Below are 14,225 nucleotides of genomic sequence, written 5' to 3'. Positions count from 1 at the left end.
ACTCCACGTATAGCTTGGAATTTACATAAATCATTTATCAAAAAGTGCAACATGTCTGTGGTAAGAAAACGGAACAAATCAAACTCACCACAGTTCTATCACTGCCGTTTTTGTGAGCACTCCAGATTCTGTCCTGGCTGGTATCAGACCAGTATACACGGTCAGTGACCGAGTCAAAATCTAGGGCCACAATGTTGCGCCCATCTCGAACCAGTGAGCGGACCACGTTGGGCTGAGCGGTTATGTCATCTTGCACAATCTGATTTCGACTGGCCACCATCAAGAAGGCCTGACGAGAATCTGTAAACAGACAACAACTGTTACCTTTTTCCATGTCCATTCTCAGGCTAATAAGAGCACTTATCAGCTTTTGCATGTCTACCAAAACCATACAACAGGACTGTTAAATAGATCCTTCTCAAATGGCAATCCTTGGGGAATGTGCTTTTGTCCAAATAATGACCTATTGTATTGCAAAGCCTTTCAGCGGGTTATCTGTGTGGAAGAGGAGCTCATGTCAGGCACGCTCCCCATAAACAGCCCTTTGTTGGTGGTTATTTCCTAATTACACCAATGATGGCCAGTGAGTGACATATATGTTATTTGTGTTATCTAAAGAAATCAGAGCAGGGAGAAGAAAGACAGTGTGTCAGTCTCACAGTCTGGGGGCCAAGCTCCCTCTTTTAATAGTTCATTCCTGTCCAACAGCCAGCACATTGGAAAAAAAAAACTGAGATATGTGCTGTATAGGCAAATCACTGTAGGACTAATAATATGCCTATGTTCTACTCTACTGCATTACAAAATTATAGGTTGTTATTTATAACTACTAGCTGAGGAATATCTTCCATTTGAGACATAATCCCTCCTCACCTGAGACCTTGCAGGTACGCTGGTCTGCTTCGAGAGTGTAACCATCCTGGCAGTGGCAGCGGAAAGAGCCCCTCTCATTAAAGCAGTGCTGGCTACAAAGTCCAGGGGGATTACACTCATCTATATCCTCACAGGTTTTGGAGTCATTGCTCAATTGATAACCCACAGGGCATGTGCACTGAGCCCCGAAAGGTCCTTGGATACAACCGTGGGTACAGCCAGCGTTGTTGTCAGAACAGCTCTCCTGATCTGAGTTTAAAGCAGGGATAGCACAATTTAGTACTGAAAAATGAAAATTATAAATTAAACCAAATTAAATGATAAAACATACAACACAAACAGAAAATCTATCAAATTGCATCATTAATATGCACGCTGCATTCTAATGATAATGAACAACAAAGCACTACTTTCATTAAGTGTTCGTAGAACAGAATACTATTTTGAGCCAGCGCTATATTTAGGCATATTTGTAGCACATTATTATTACAAATTAGTGACTAATGAAGTAGTTGATAGAGACATTGTTTATGTTGAAAAATTGATCAAAACTACTTGCAGCATTTCTATCAATGATTGAGAGTTTGTTCCTACCTGGCAAAGGCTCATCTGAAAGTTGTGAGAAAGGCAAGAAAGGAGAATCACATATCATTTTCAGGTTAATACAGGTCAAATCACACACATGCATGATTTTAACACAAAGACAAACAGATAACATTCAACACAAATTTTTTTGTGAAATGAACCCCCTCCTGTTTGTAGAATACAAGAATTACAAAAATGTCCCGTTAAGCAAAATCAGTTGAGAGTTTGATCCTGTTTGTCACGTGATGTGAGAATGTAATTGAATTTGAGGAGACCAGCAAACTTGGATATATATTAAAACTATCAAGTCTTTCTGGTGACAAAGAACATGTTCCACACTGACTAAGATGACAATAGCAGAGAACAGACTTACTGCAAAGAGGAGACTCATCAGCGCCATTGGGGCAGTCAGGAGTGTTGTCGCACACTGTGGTGAGGTTGATGCACACACTGTGGCCAGGGCACTGCCACTGCCAGCTTGGACATCGGAAAGGCGGCGTGGGGCAATCTCTTTCATCGCTCATGTCCCTGCAGTCATTGTCCCCATCACAAAGCCAACTGCGTAACACACAGTTTCCGTTGTCGCACCGGAAGAGTGAGGAAGGGCAGGTGCGAGGTGGGCAGGCGTGGTGTTCATCGCTGCTGTCCTCACAGTCTGGATGACCATCACACTCCCAGGTAGATGGGACACAGCTGCCGTCTGACTGGCACTGGAACTCACTTTCATGGTGGCACATACCTGGAGGCCTGGTGGCTGAAATGCATAAGAGAATACAACAAACAGTATGTTAGCACAGGCCAAAATTGATAAAAATTCAAACATATTAGCAACAACTCAACACTGAGTAATGCTTCAGTAACATAACCTATGACCAAAGGAAGTAATACTTACGACAGCCTTGCTCATCAGAGCGATCACTGCAATCAAAGACTCCATCACATCGGTAGAAGGAGTTGACACACTGGTGACCACTGGAGCACTTGAACTCATTGACAGTGCAGTTGTAGACTGAAAAATCCAGTTGAGTATGTTAATACTCATATTCAATATTTCCGCAGTTGTGTATGCATGCTGAGCTCTATTGTTGTGCAACACAGATAATGAGATCAATAAACTAAGAGGCTTAGCAAATGCTTGTTGAAATTTACAGAGCATTCAATTGACATCTACAACTTTTTGAGCATGTTTAGCTAGTAAAATCAGGGTGTTGCTGCATGTATGAATGAACTGAACAAATGAATGAATTCTTTACTGGGAAAGATAAAGTTCCAGCCTACAATATGTCACAATGAGAGGCTAAGCTACAGCAAGTTTACAGTTAGGTCATAGGAAAGTCTACATGATGATGAGATCTGATGCAAATAGATCTGATCAGCAATCTAAACTAACTTTATCAGTTATATAAATACAGTCACTATCCACTGTACACTTTATGTGTTTGAAAGTGTACAAATAAGCACCACAGAAAACCAACAGCTATATGTATGTCCAGGGAAAACTGTAATCCAGAAAGGTACTCACTGCATCCCTGCTCGTCTGCCCCATCCACACAGTCCCTGTCCCCATCACAGACATAGTTGGGGTCTATACAACGGTGGTCTGGACATTGAAACTGTCCTGGATGGCATGTGCTTCCCAGATCTAACAATACAAATTGTAATATATGAATATGAGCATTGTCCAATGAGATCTTAGCCTTTCTTGGCAAAACTGCACAGGTCTTAGTTGAATTTTTTACAGGGAACAAAACTATGCTTCTGTATCAATCTGATGTTACTATGTGACTATTATAACCAGCTTTCATCTCTATGTTCCATATAGGTTAATTTATCACTTCACCAGAAACTGTGCATTAAATCTATTTCAGTGTATATTAACTGTGATGAATATGGGTTACTTTTGCCGTTTCTGCCTATTTTGTGTTAAGAATGGACAATACATAATATCAAGTTGGTAGCCTCTATAGGGAAACTCACGGCAGTCAGCTTCATCTGAACTATCCCCACAGTCATTATCGGTGTCGCAACGCCAGGTAGGTGGGATGCAGCGGCGGTTGGCACAGGTAAACTGATTGGCAGGGCACGTTCCAGGCACCTGCGTAGGGCAGTTGTTCTCATCGCTGTTATCAAAACAGTCATTGTGCCCATCGCAGCGCCATCCTGCAGGCACACAGCGCTGATTGGCACAGGTGAATGCAGAGGGGGAGCAAGTGGTGTCTGAAAAAAAATATAATCATGATAACATATAACAATACAGAACTAAAAAACCCCAGAGCATGAAACTGTTTTTTTAGTTCTGGTCAAGCCAATATAATAAACTGGATTTATAAAAAACAACTAACTGTTAATTCCACAGCTGACTTCGTCACTGTTGTCATGGCAGTCGTCAACACCATCGCATCTGTAGCTGTTTGGGACACATTTGCCGTTGCCACAGGAGAAGGAGTTGGCTCCGCATTGCAGTGTGGGGGGTTCATTGGAAGGGTCCTCCACACATGTTTGTTGGTTGGGCGACAGCTTCATGCCATACGGGCAGCCACACACCCTCTGTGAGTCTGGGGCTGGGAAGCAGAAGTGGCTGCAGTCTCCATTAGGATTTGTTGGTCTGTTACAGAGGTTGGAACCTGAGAATGGGAGTAGAGGGTAATTACCAGGAATACCACCAACAAGTGTGAGCTGCAGCTACACCTGAATAACAAAGTGAGAAGAGCAGAGAATAAAGCCACTGACCAATCTGAGAGTTGGAGTTAAAAGACTTGACGTGCATAATGTGGCTGATTCCTCTTCTGATAATGACCATCTCCCCACCATCAGTCTTGCGCACACGCACAATGCCACCCAGGCGCCAGTCAGTGAAATATGCATAGCCTTCATGGAACAGGAGCGACAGAGCACAACCTCAGTTATTTCATCTTTCATCACCCCCCTGTAACAGTAATTGCTCTTTGACATGATAAGCATTAAAGCAAGAATGACGAACCACAGCTTGTCAGTCTGCACTAGTGCACTCAACTCCCTCTTTATTTAGATCAAAGACGTTGTCCTGTACTGGAACTTTAGAGACAACTTGTTCTTATGTTTATTACCTTCAAAAATGGTGAGACCAAATGGATGGGAGATCTGGGTTATGCGGTCCAGTGAAACCCTGTTCTTGCCATCAAAACTGCTGTGCTCAATTTTGTCAAAGAAGGCATCAACCCAGTACAGACGCATTGAGCTGGGTAGAGATTAAAGCAGATAAACAAGAGGAGAAAGAGGACATAAACAGTCACACAAATAATCAAATACAAGACCATGGTTATTACAAACATAAATTAATGGGAAAATATATAAATATTGTATCATTTTCAAATGTAATAAAGAAAGTGAAATGTTATATTGTGTCCTTTTGGGCACACGGCTGTGGGGCTTTTGTCTCACCTCCAGTCAATAGCAAGGCCATTTGGCCAGCCAAGAGTAGTGTTTACAATAGACATGGCATGTGACCCGTCACCCCAAGCCCTCATAATCTTTGCAGGCCGATACCAATCAGTCCAAAAAATATACCTGTTGAAGAAAAATAAACAAGGATTGATATTATATTTAATTCAAAAACAGACCTATTGTGAATACTTTGAAACATCAAATGCAGTGACAAAAGCCCTATTTGTTTAGATTTTATTTTGTATTCTTCCACCTTATAGAGCTTTTCTGTTTAAGCCAACTTCTTAGTGTTCATTACAATACTGCCCTTGACGGTGAACTAATCTCAGCTGTTGGACACAGAGGCCTTATGACTTTGAGGCCATTGGAAATAACAGCTTGTTCTAAATAAGGATTCCTTTTATCAGGTGGGGGCTTAACGTGACGACATTTTATGAATGGGTGAATACATGTTAAGGTGTGTAACCAGACATACACTATGTTTGGTTTTACAGAAACTTCCCCATCCTTAAAAGCAAAGAAAGTTACAATACACATACATTTAGTATAATAACCTCCATTTAAATATTCTAAAAACTAATTTCACAGATTAAAGTGTAGAATATTCACTACACATCATAAACTGGCTTTACTCAGAATTACTGGGGCAGCATCATGGTAAAATGAGTAGTAATATTTCCTTATAGAATAACATAGCCACGGTTAGCATGCTAAGTCTGAATACCATTCAGTTTGTTAGCCCTGCATTTCCTACATAAGATCCTTGTGGTGTGTTTTAAGGAACCCCTGTCACAAAAATACTAATAATTCTCAGATCTTATATTGATGTACCCAATGAGAGGATGCACCACAATGGCCCTTGGGTTGTTCAGGTTACGTATGATTGCTCTCCTGGACTTATCAGCTAGCTTCATGACAGATATGCTCCTGTATCGTGGGTCAGTCCAGTAGAGGTTTTTTGAAATCCAGTCATAAGCCAGGTCCTCCACTCCATCCACTCTATTGGCTGCCAGTACCTCCCTGCCTGTGCAGATCAAAACAGTCAGACCACCATTTACCACAGAGATGAAAGAGGAACACATTTAAATAAATAGGCTGTCAGCTTGCATTTTCCCCATGTGGACCAGACAGAAAAAACTAGAGCAGCTCCAAAAACAACATCACTGATCAGAGCAGCGGTGTTTCCTTTTTTGTACGGTGTGACTACTTGTAGATCACATTAGTAACTACATTCCACGGCTAAAGTGGTAGTTTAGAATCTAAACATCCCTTGATTGGTCTGTTCTAGCTATTTTCAGATGATTATTTTGAGATGTAAGTTGATTGTATGATCCATTTCCACTGTCCATGCTCCTGTCCATTCCCTCCCCCACTGTACCAGTCAGCCCCATCAGGCACTCCCTTAACTCCCTGTATAAGCCTGGCTGAATCACATGGTAGAGCTCTCTGCTAGGAAAGAAATTATTGAAGGATGTAAGTACTGAGGAAACACCAGAAACATTTTAGCTGCTGACACATTTTCATACTCCACAACATGTCTTTCCTTGTATTATTATGCTACTGTTATGCTGTGAATGTCTACAGTAATTATGATATGTTAAACACTATAGCAAAAGACATGATGCTCACCTGTCCCATCCACTTTCTGTTTGTAGATAATATCTTTGGCTGTGTCTGAGAAGAAAATGGCATCGTCTTCGGCACTAAAATCCACCCCAACAAAGTAGGAGGGTGATCCAGTGACGGGCAGGATGATGTCTTCCTGAGAGGAGAGGTTAAAGGGGATCCCTCTAACAGCCAGCTGACTGGAGAACAACAAAAACTGCCTCACAGCTGTAAATAGGAAATCATAAGACCTTATGAAACAATAGCCATCCATGCTAAAGATATTCAGCCTCACAAAAACATCATGAAGGAATGGCACCAATGTTGGTTGCAGTACAGGTGAGTTACATCTTTAGGGTGTTTTACACTTGAAACCAGGAAAAATACTGGGGTCTGTTAGAAGATAAACATTATTTTACCCAAGCATCGCTTTCCATCAGCATGGAGGTCATAACCAATGCGACATTTGCAGCGGTAACCCAATCCTCCATTGTCACTTCTGTGACTCAGAACACAGATCTGCTCACATCCGCCTCTGTCTACACTGCATGGATTAGGCACTGGAGACAAAACAAAAAGTTCCCAGTAAATGGCCCAGTCAAATGAGATAAATTATGACTTGTAATTACAACTATTTTTAGCTTTTCCTTTAGAAACAACAGAAGTTACATGGCAGAAAATCTGAGTAAATTCACAGTGTGCTACTGTAGCGTAAACGGTGATAACTATGAACTGCATCAGAACCTCTTAAAGAAGACAACTTTGACTCAGTGAGGGGGTCTTACCATAAGGCTGTTTCAGCTGATGTATCACTGCTACTCCATGTGGAGTCTGAGATGTACTGTAAACCACCTGTGGACTGTTGTCAGTGAACTTATTGGCTTTCATCACAGCCATCTTGGTCCAGTCCGTGAAATAGACATTGTGCTCAAACAGGCTGATGCCAAATGGATGTGGGATCACAGCACCTCCATGGACGACTGTTTTTCTATTCAAAAAATTGGCAATGACATTAATTTATTAGAATATAAATGCACAAATCTTTTGACTTATTTACCTTGGGGTTTCATTGCTGCAGATTAGCTTTTATGTTTGTAGCAAGTTAATCTAAAATTTGTGTTCTTTTTGAGAAGTAGCATATGACACATTTACCTGTGAAGGCCATCATATGTCGCAGTTTCGATGTAGTCATAGCGACTGTCAACCCAGTAGATGCGCTTGGCCTCAATGTCCAGTGTGATACCAGCTGGCCAGCCTAGTTTACTTCCAATGATCCCATAACGGTTTGTGCCATCCATGAAAGCCCGCTCCAGGCCTGGTTGTCCATTCAGTGCCTCCCAATCTGAGAAGAACATATACCTGTGAAAGGAGGGGAAATGTTTAATTTGGCAGTTTTCTCAGAGGTGGGATCATTATATGAGGACCACTATGTAGAGATGGGAATGCAGAAATTATTACACGTATTCATTTAAGAAAAAATATAGAGGAGACTTTCCTATTTTTAATTTAGTATCCACAGCACTGCATTATTTCCCCATGTGGGTGGCTCCACATCTCACCAAACAGCTGTACATTAATTTACCATAAGCAATTTATCTGTAGCCACCTGGCTCTCCTCCCCCCTTGAACTATACTATTGGATTACAATGAGGGTCATCACTTACATTGCTCCTCACTAATCTACCCAGGGCAATCTCCTAATCTCTCTCACACACACACACACACACACACACACACACACACACACACACACACATACCCCCATTATTCCACACCAATGGAGCACGACAGATACTGTATGTGGGGATTGGGAATGGGTGGATGGATGAATGGATGGAAACTGGGAGATGTGCTTACCCGACAGTGGGGTCCACCGCCAGTCCTCTAGGGTTTCCAAGGTTTTCAGTGATGAGTGTGACCCGGTTACTCCCATCAAAGTCCACCATGTCAATCCTGTTGACGCTGGCCTCCACCACATACAGTTTATTGTTCACCCAATCCACCGCTAAATTCTCAGGGTAGTCAACTGATATGTTTAAAACCACCTGCATGTTGGAACCATCCATATCCACAGAAAACACCTGTAGACAAAAGATGCCATTGTTGTCACAAAATTAGCCCTTAGGTGGTCACTGCTTCCAGAAATAAAGGGAAAATATTAAAGGCTAGGTTCAGATTTTATCAAGTGTATGTTAATAATACACTCACATTCATATAGGAACACTGGAAGTGTTATAGACATCCCTTCTTAAATATAAACTGTATATCAGTGATGGGAGACAAATCCATTGTCCTTGTAAAAATGACATCATTAGTACAGCTAAAGCTAACAACAGGCTTCAGCAGCATGAATTAGACAAATCAAATAGGTACTTTTCAAAATGATGGTCTTTATGGTCTAATTGTGCATAACAAATACAATAATATCAACTTTGGTAGAACTTTGGAGTCAATTTTTACACAGAATTTGGATTTTATCCCCTGTCAATTAAATTGAAATTGCTTTGAGAGGATCTGTGGACAGGACAAACAATTACAACAGGAAAAAACTCTTTGTCTGTACATAGGGCATGTGAGTATCATTTTATGATAGGTTCACATTCTTTCAAGTCTATCATTTAAAAAAAGAGCATTATTAATAGTAGTCTATGGCAGTCAAGCTGTCACAGCCATGAACATAAAGGAACAACATTAGGAAACACATTTTAGGAAGTAGCAAGAGATTGAGAGAAATTATTTGTTTGCTTGTCTGATGATACTGTCTTGTTACATTTGTGTAAATATCTGTAAAGTAGATTTCTTCTGAACGTGCCATTATCAATACTTTGATAGTCATTAGTTTGCCAGACTGGAAGGCTTGGCACCTTGCAGCTTGTTAGAGGGGCACTGCTCTTAGCAGCCCTGCTTCTTTTGAAACAAGATCCAGATGTCTAAAAAGCAGGATTTTCAACTGACCTGTTTAAAGAGAAACTGAAGATGTGGAAATAGCCTGATAGTTTAACCTTTCCAGTTGCATTCACATGCCCTGTTTGTGCTCTCCCTGCTTTTAATCTGACATGCTGCCATGGAGGTGGCTGATATACACAGATGCCCAGTCAGAGATGTGTCCTAGTCTTTCAGTGCAGTGGCTGCAGTTCAAGCCATTGAAAGCCAAGGCAAAAGCTGAACAAAGACTTTTTAGATGGCCAAAGAATGCATATAGGTGGACAGTGCCACAGGAAACAAATACAGCATGATTACTTTGAACCAGATCAAGTTACAAAAATTGCACCCTGGTATGTGAACATCATACCAGCCTATCAGACAGGTTTCAAGATTAGGCCATTTGGATTCCATTCCACATCTACTTCCCCTTCATTATGACCCAGCCGCAAAGGAGCCAACAGCTATCCCATTATTATAGTATCAACATTGCTGATATTTTAAAGGATAACAGAGAGAATTCAGTCTTGTCCAGCTTGTGTCTAACTCAAGTATTTACTCAAACTGGTCTTCTCCACATAAAATATTACCCAACCGACTCTTCTGTGGGGTAATGCCCTATGTCTATTATAGCAGTAAGAGTAAGTAAAATATAGAATATATAACTACCTTATTCTGAATGGTATCAGTCCAGAAAATCCTATGGAGATTATAGTGGAAGTCCACTCCCACTGCAACCCCTCTATTCTGTGAATGAACCAAAGTGCGCAGACTGTTGCCATGGATGTCACCTATTAGCAGGTCTCTGCCGTTAGAAAATATCAGGGAAGGAACTCCGGCTGCAAGAGAAACAATATACAACATGTTACAAAACACAGCATGAAGAAATCCCTATCTTTGAAATGTTCAGGTCAGAACCAGAGCCTGATTTGAATTAAAGCAGAGCTCAGTTTTGTGGTTTGCATGCTCAACTGAAAGATCAATGGGAATTTACAGAATGTGGCACATCTATTCAGATCCTTACTCAGTCTAATGAAGGTAGAGAACTTTCTAGCCATTATCATTTCACACTCTTTTCGCTAAAGCTAAAGGCAAAGAGGTCAGCCTCTCAGTCAACACTCTTTCTATGTTCCTTGTCTTTCTAAACAAAGGCAAGAGACTAACTAAAGCAACATTCGGTACGCAACAATGCACCACAAAGAAGCACAGGCGCTCAGTAGAGCAGCAACAGAGGTCGGTAAAAAGGAAAGGGGTCTATGCTAATGGGCCTCATTTGGGTGGGTCATTCATACATTCAAAATCTGATCTGAGCATACTGTATGTAAAACAAACTGTTCAAGCAGAGGGGAAGTGACACTCACTCGAGACGTCAGCTCTGCAGTATCTGTGCTGCTCCAGGGTGTAGCCCTCTCGACAGCTACAGCGATGAGAGCCTATGCGGTCCTCACACAGCTGGTCACACACACCCCACATCGAACAGTCGTCAAAGTCTTCAGCATGGAATCAAAATCACAGCAGATGAGGATTAAAAACCAATTAGTTCTGTCTGAGTCACATTAAACCTTCTTTAAGCAGGTCTTAAAGAGACAACATAAAGGTGTGATGAGGTGTGGATCAACAATACTTCACATTTTGCTGCTGAGTTTAAACATACAGGCGATAAAAGATATGAAAAGACAGATCCGCTGCTGTAGCTACTGCTTACTTTATTAACTGATAAAAAGTAGTCAACTTTTTATTGCACCGGAAAGAATCAAACACCTCAACCTATGCTTATCATTGTCAACACGAATAAAAAAAAATCTAAATTGTTAGGCTACATTGCAGTAAAGTTAATGAAGGATATATACCTATACATGAGCGACTACTGTTGCTGCTGACAATGTATCCAGAAGGGCAAGAGCAGGTTCCTCCTTCAGGAGAAGCATGACAACGATGCTCACAGCTTAGAGAGGCACATCTCCAGATACCTACCCAACACAGAAACCAGAGTAGTGAGGAATATACTTCAGTGGCTCAGTTCTGTTCTAATGTGTATTTGACACTAGCTGTGTTGGTACTTACTGCAGTTGCGGCCAACAGTGGTGTTAGTTTCATCCTCTCCCTCAGGACAGTGAACTGTCCCATCACACAGTTGATCCATGGGGATACACACACCAGAGGATGGACAGGGCCACTCTCCTGGGTAACACTCTCTTGGAACATTATCTATAGACAAAACCAATTCATTATTTTTATCTAGCTTACAAATAGAGAAGGGAATACAAAATCAAAAAACAGGATGGCAGAGAGTTTTAAATGTGTCAGACTTTTGGGCATTAGAAGATATTCAGAGAGTGAGGCGTGTATTAGGGACAGGCAGCCTCTACAGGAAGGTGGTGCTGATCTTAAGAAGTTTGTGACTAGGACTTCATTGTCAGGGAAATTACTGTCACTTTAAATCGATGCAGGGGAGTGGAGCTTTGAGGGGGTCACATGGGGCTCAGAGGGCTTCTGCAGCCCATCCTTTAAAAACACACACTCTTCACAGCCGTGTGAAGGAATTCTAAAGCCCTTTGGGGGGCTGCGCAATCTTGTGCCACAAAGAGGCATTTGAATAACACACTTAAAGGAGCACAGGCATAGCGTCTTGCTAGCCCAAACCGACCATGGTGACTGGAGATGAATCACATTTACACAGAGAGCTCCAGTTGTAACCCATTCTAGTGTTCTTTAACCAGCCAAATGTTGTTATTGCAAATATTAACTAAATGTATGACAACTGGATTCCAACTGCTGTATCCATACCACAGCCTTTTTCATCAGCATTGTCCTCACAGTCATCCTCTCCATCACATAGCCAGACTTGATGGATACAGCGGCCACTGGGACAGGTGAAGTAGTTCCCTCTACATGTGGGATATGCTGTAGGTGAAATGGGGAGTATAAATTCACATAAAAGATCAGAGACTAATTTTATTATCTATCTGGGCAAAGATAAGAGTCATTCGACTGAAAATGGGGTTAGATTAAAGAAAGAGACAGAGGTTACATACTGCAGTTTAGCTCATCACTTCTGTCTCCACAATCATCGTCATGGTCACAGACGTACCGCTGAGGAACACACACTCCATTACGGCATTGAAACAGGCCCGTGTTGCAGTGCTGTGCTAAAGAAAACACAACAGAAAGAGACAAAAAGAACCATTTAGTGATGTTTGCGCTGTTGCTGCACAGCCCAAGTGAAATTTGTTTGGAAATGCCAATTTCTAAAATTGACTGGTTTCTTACTGCAGTTTGCCTCATCAGAGCCATCACGGCAGTCAAGTATCTGGTCACATCGCTGAGTCCGGTTGTAGCAAGCCCCATTAGCACATCTCAGCTGTGTACATTCAGGGTAATCTGAAAGATTAAATCATCATCAGGGCAATACTATGCATTCAAATCAGCCTGACAACTGTGCTCTTTTCAGCTTTTAAAATGTGAAAAGCACAGTGAATGGGACGGATAAGAGACCAAAATTTAACGCCACCACCATAACAACAGCAGTTGCCACAGCATTCTTTATGCAATTGTGAGATTACCACAGCGTGTAGTGCTGTGAGTCTACCATGTCGGCACAATAATGGCATAGCAGCTGAACTTCAGCTTGACTAATCCACCAAGGAATCTGCAATCAACCTCTGACAACAAGAAGCATATTGTGGCCCATTCTGTCAGTCAGCGAGCCTCTTAATCTTAACAAATTGATTAAAATGCCACAGGAGCCTGAGATAAAAAAAAAAAAAAAGGAAACCACCCTGGAGAAGACTTACGGCAGTTTCTCTCATCAGACTCATCTGAGCAGTCTGCCAGACGGTCACATCGGTATTCTCCTGGGATGCACGCCCCGTTACTGCAACTGAACTGGCCACTAGTGCACGTCCTTCCAGCTGGGGATAGATTGGAGAGATTCAGTAGCACGTAGAAAAGTCTGAGCAAGATAATTTGTATATGTAGTTAGAATTTAATCTACTTGTAAATATACAGTATGTACAATACAGTAATTAAATCCTTAATCTTCAGCCTCACAAACTCTTTGACAGATCAATTTCTAGGATTTATTTTTCAGAAACACAGGTTGTGTTCAACTATGAGAAAATATGTAAAAAAATATGCATAAAAATCTCTTCTCCAGGGAATATTAAAGCGATCTATTGGAAATATAAAGGTTCATGTGGCTAAATCTCCACTCTTTTCCATGCAGAATTGCTGATATTGTAAAATGTACTCACGGCAGTGTTGCCTCTCATCTGAGCCATCCTCACAGTCTTCCTCATCATCGCACACCCACACATCTGGGATACACTCGCCGTCACTCAAGCACTGGAAATGACTGTCATCACATGTTACCTGAGCTGTGGGAACACACACAGAACATTGCATTATTTAGTTACATTATTTAACAGTTGACTGAAATCCACAGGTAGAAAGTTAATATTTACATTTGCTCAAGGACACTAAATAAGTAAAGATTTGAGTTACTTGTACTTTACTTGGGTGTTTTCATTTTTGCTCCACAACATTTCTTAGAAAAATATTGTGCTCTATACTTAATTATATTTTACGCCACTAAAGTTACTAGTTACTTTACAGATTAAGATTTTACATACAAAACACCCTTCGGTACATTTAAGGGCACTTTTAAATTTTGATACTTAAAGTATATTTTGCTAATAAAACAAATGTTTTTACTCAAGTAAAACAAAAATTTTGGAACAGAAATTTAAGTAAAGGATCCAAGTATTTCTTCCACCACTTTTGCAATTCAGGTTTACATGACACATCCAACAAGTTAT

The 14,225-nt window shown here is 41.1% G+C and overlaps 1 protein-coding gene across 1 annotated transcript in view; it reads right to left on the bottom strand.

Annotated features, from left to right (window-relative positions):
- Positions 1 to 14,225, bottom strand: part of lrp2a (low density lipoprotein receptor-related protein 2a) — a 46,262-nt gene that overhangs the window by 25,994 nt on the left and 6,043 nt on the right. Inside the window, 25 exon segments of the mRNA XM_018684732.2 lie at positions 89 to 300; positions 874 to 1,122; positions 1,832 to 2,212; positions 2,351 to 2,467; positions 2,981 to 3,100; positions 3,436 to 3,675; positions 3,801 to 4,082; positions 4,189 to 4,326; positions 4,545 to 4,675; positions 4,879 to 5,004; positions 5,713 to 5,905; positions 6,511 to 6,714; positions 6,906 to 7,046; positions 7,272 to 7,474; positions 7,639 to 7,845; positions 8,344 to 8,567; positions 10,078 to 10,247; positions 10,770 to 10,898; positions 11,259 to 11,378; positions 11,473 to 11,616; positions 12,196 to 12,312; positions 12,444 to 12,557; positions 12,679 to 12,789; positions 13,203 to 13,319; positions 13,662 to 13,784. Of these exon segments, the coding sequence (XP_018540248.1) occupies positions 89 to 300; positions 874 to 1,122; positions 1,832 to 2,212; positions 2,351 to 2,467; positions 2,981 to 3,100; positions 3,436 to 3,675; positions 3,801 to 4,082; positions 4,189 to 4,326; positions 4,545 to 4,675; positions 4,879 to 5,004; positions 5,713 to 5,905; positions 6,511 to 6,714; positions 6,906 to 7,046; positions 7,272 to 7,474; positions 7,639 to 7,845; positions 8,344 to 8,567; positions 10,078 to 10,247; positions 10,770 to 10,898; positions 11,259 to 11,378; positions 11,473 to 11,616; positions 12,196 to 12,312; positions 12,444 to 12,557; positions 12,679 to 12,789; positions 13,203 to 13,319; positions 13,662 to 13,784 (4,313 nt within the window).

This window comes from Lates calcarifer, linkage group LG1 (assembly GCF_001640805.2).
Source record: "Lates calcarifer isolate ASB-BC8 linkage group LG1, TLL_Latcal_v3, whole genome shotgun sequence".
Classification (NCBI taxonomy): domain Eukaryota; kingdom Metazoa; phylum Chordata; class Actinopteri; family Centropomidae; genus Lates; species Lates calcarifer.
This window is presented reverse-complemented; position numbering and strand designations above follow the sequence as displayed.